General features: G+C 36.1%; 1 protein-coding gene across 1 annotated transcript; it reads right to left on the bottom strand.

The window, feature by feature from the left end:
- Positions 1 to 550: 550 nt before the first annotated feature.
- LOC148698316 (non-specific lipid-transfer protein 8-like) lies at positions 551 to 1,463 on the bottom strand. The gene is made up of 2 exons (XM_088679380.1): positions 1,061 to 1,463; positions 551 to 924 (listed from the first exon to the last, which is right to left on the bottom strand). Exons 1-2 carry the CDS (start codon positions 1,408 to 1,410, stop codon positions 915 to 917), a joined length of 360 nt encoding a protein of 119 aa, XP_088535506.1. The 5' UTR covers positions 1,411 to 1,463; the 3' UTR covers positions 551 to 914.
- Positions 1,464 to 1,671: the final 208 nt, after the last annotated feature.

Below are 1,671 nucleotides of genomic sequence, written 5' to 3'. Positions count from 1 at the left end.
TAGTATCATTCATAATTTTATGGGTCATTCTCTTGGTTGTTTTTTGGATTCAATGAGTTTGGTCTCTTCCTTGGACGCCAAACTACATGCTGTTATTCATGTTGTATCTTTAGACTGGGGTAGAGGTTGGCATTCATTATGGATTGAGTGTGATTCCTCCCTGGTTTTTCACCTTTTTTCTTCATCTTCGCCTTCTTTGACATTGGTCATCTGGAGGCTTTTGGTTAGTTGGCATAATTGTCGAGTTTTATTATCCTCCACGCAAGTTTAGATTTCTCATATTTTTAGAGAAGGTAATCAAGTTAATGATTGTTTGACAATTATGGTGTTGAGCATCCTCGTGTTCATTGGTCAGATTCATGCCTTGCACTGTATCTCCTTTCTCGTAACCTTTCTTAGTTTTCTTATTATAGGTTTTGCCAAAAATGGTTTGACTTATTTTTTATGAATTTTTTAACTGTCTGGGTTTGGCTTTGTGTCCCCTTAACATATTGTATTCTTCTTGTTTATTAATAAGTTATCCTCATAGTCAATTCCCATAATAGCAATGTTGAAGTGAGATTCATTTTTTGATTATAAAAGATATAAAAATAAAATACATATGTCAGAGTACAACACAAATGATTGTCTTCATTCCCATATAATATATTTAGGGGCAAAACTCTTATTTAATCCAGAACAAGCGCGCTAGGAACAAACTAGTAATTAGCAGAAAATTAACACACTTAGGCCATATATTAATTATAGATAAATTTTACTTTATTTCGTAGAGGGGTCCGAAAGATGCATGCATAAGCAGATCTTCAGGATTGTAATACGCACGTGCAGAACTGGGTTTTTCTATATGTATATCGGTACGGATTAAGAGAACTACTTTTATTTCCAAATGTTCAAGCTGCTTCAGCTTCTATGGTTCAACCAATCCTGCAAGTGCAACAGTGGAGCAACAAGAAAAAAACTTGAGTCAATAATGTAAACTGTATTCTGATGGTAAAATTAATTGGGAATAATCAATGAAAATAATATGTAACTGGATGGGGCCGGAGAGAGAATGAATTACTTTGAACAGTCGGTATTTGGAGAAATAGAGAAGGACAAGTTGATCCCACAGTTCCCAGGGAGAGCTTGGGCCAACTGGTATTTGATATTAATTTTCTGGGCTGCCGATTTAATACAGGTACATACAGCCTTCTTATCAGCAGAGGTTGACGCAGCAGATGCGAGGGCTGAGGCTCCAGCACAACATGCAGCAGGTGGCTTCCCTGAGCCACTTACAAGGTAGCTTAGGCATGGTCTAAGGTCCTTGGTTACGTCACTGCATGTTATTGTGGCCTCTGAACTTGCAGCCAGTAAAAAAAGAAGAAGTAGCATAAGAGCAGCAGTAGCCACACTCACACTAGAAAGTTTCATGGTTTTAGATTTAGAGAGATAAAGATTAGCTACGTATCTTGCGTTTGCCCTGCAGTCTTTGTTCCTTATTTAAAGGAAATTTTGGAATCAGAAAGCTCATTTGTGCAAGAAATATTAATTATAAAAAATATTTGGAGTATGTTTGATAGTGTAAATGAGTGCAAGAAAGAAGAATTGAGTCATTTTGATTTCTTCCATTTGTTCTTCCATAAGATGTCCAAACTTCTAGGTTAGGTAAAAAGATTATGTCAACTTATAAAT

Source organism: Pyrus communis, chromosome 2 (assembly GCF_041283825.1).
Source record: "Pyrus communis isolate YQ-2024b chromosome 2, ASM4128382v1, whole genome shotgun sequence".
NCBI lineage: Eukaryota > Viridiplantae > Streptophyta > Magnoliopsida > Rosales > Rosaceae > Pyrus > Pyrus communis.
The sequence above is the reverse complement of the archived record's forward strand: the minus strand, read 5'-3'. Positions and strand labels throughout refer to the sequence as shown.

What these genes read in the sequence shown, in the direction of transcription:
- LOC148698316 (XM_088679380.1), bottom strand. Translation starts at nt 1,410, where the DNA reads ATGAAACTTTCTAGTGTGAGTGTGGCTACTGCTGCTCTTATGCTACTT.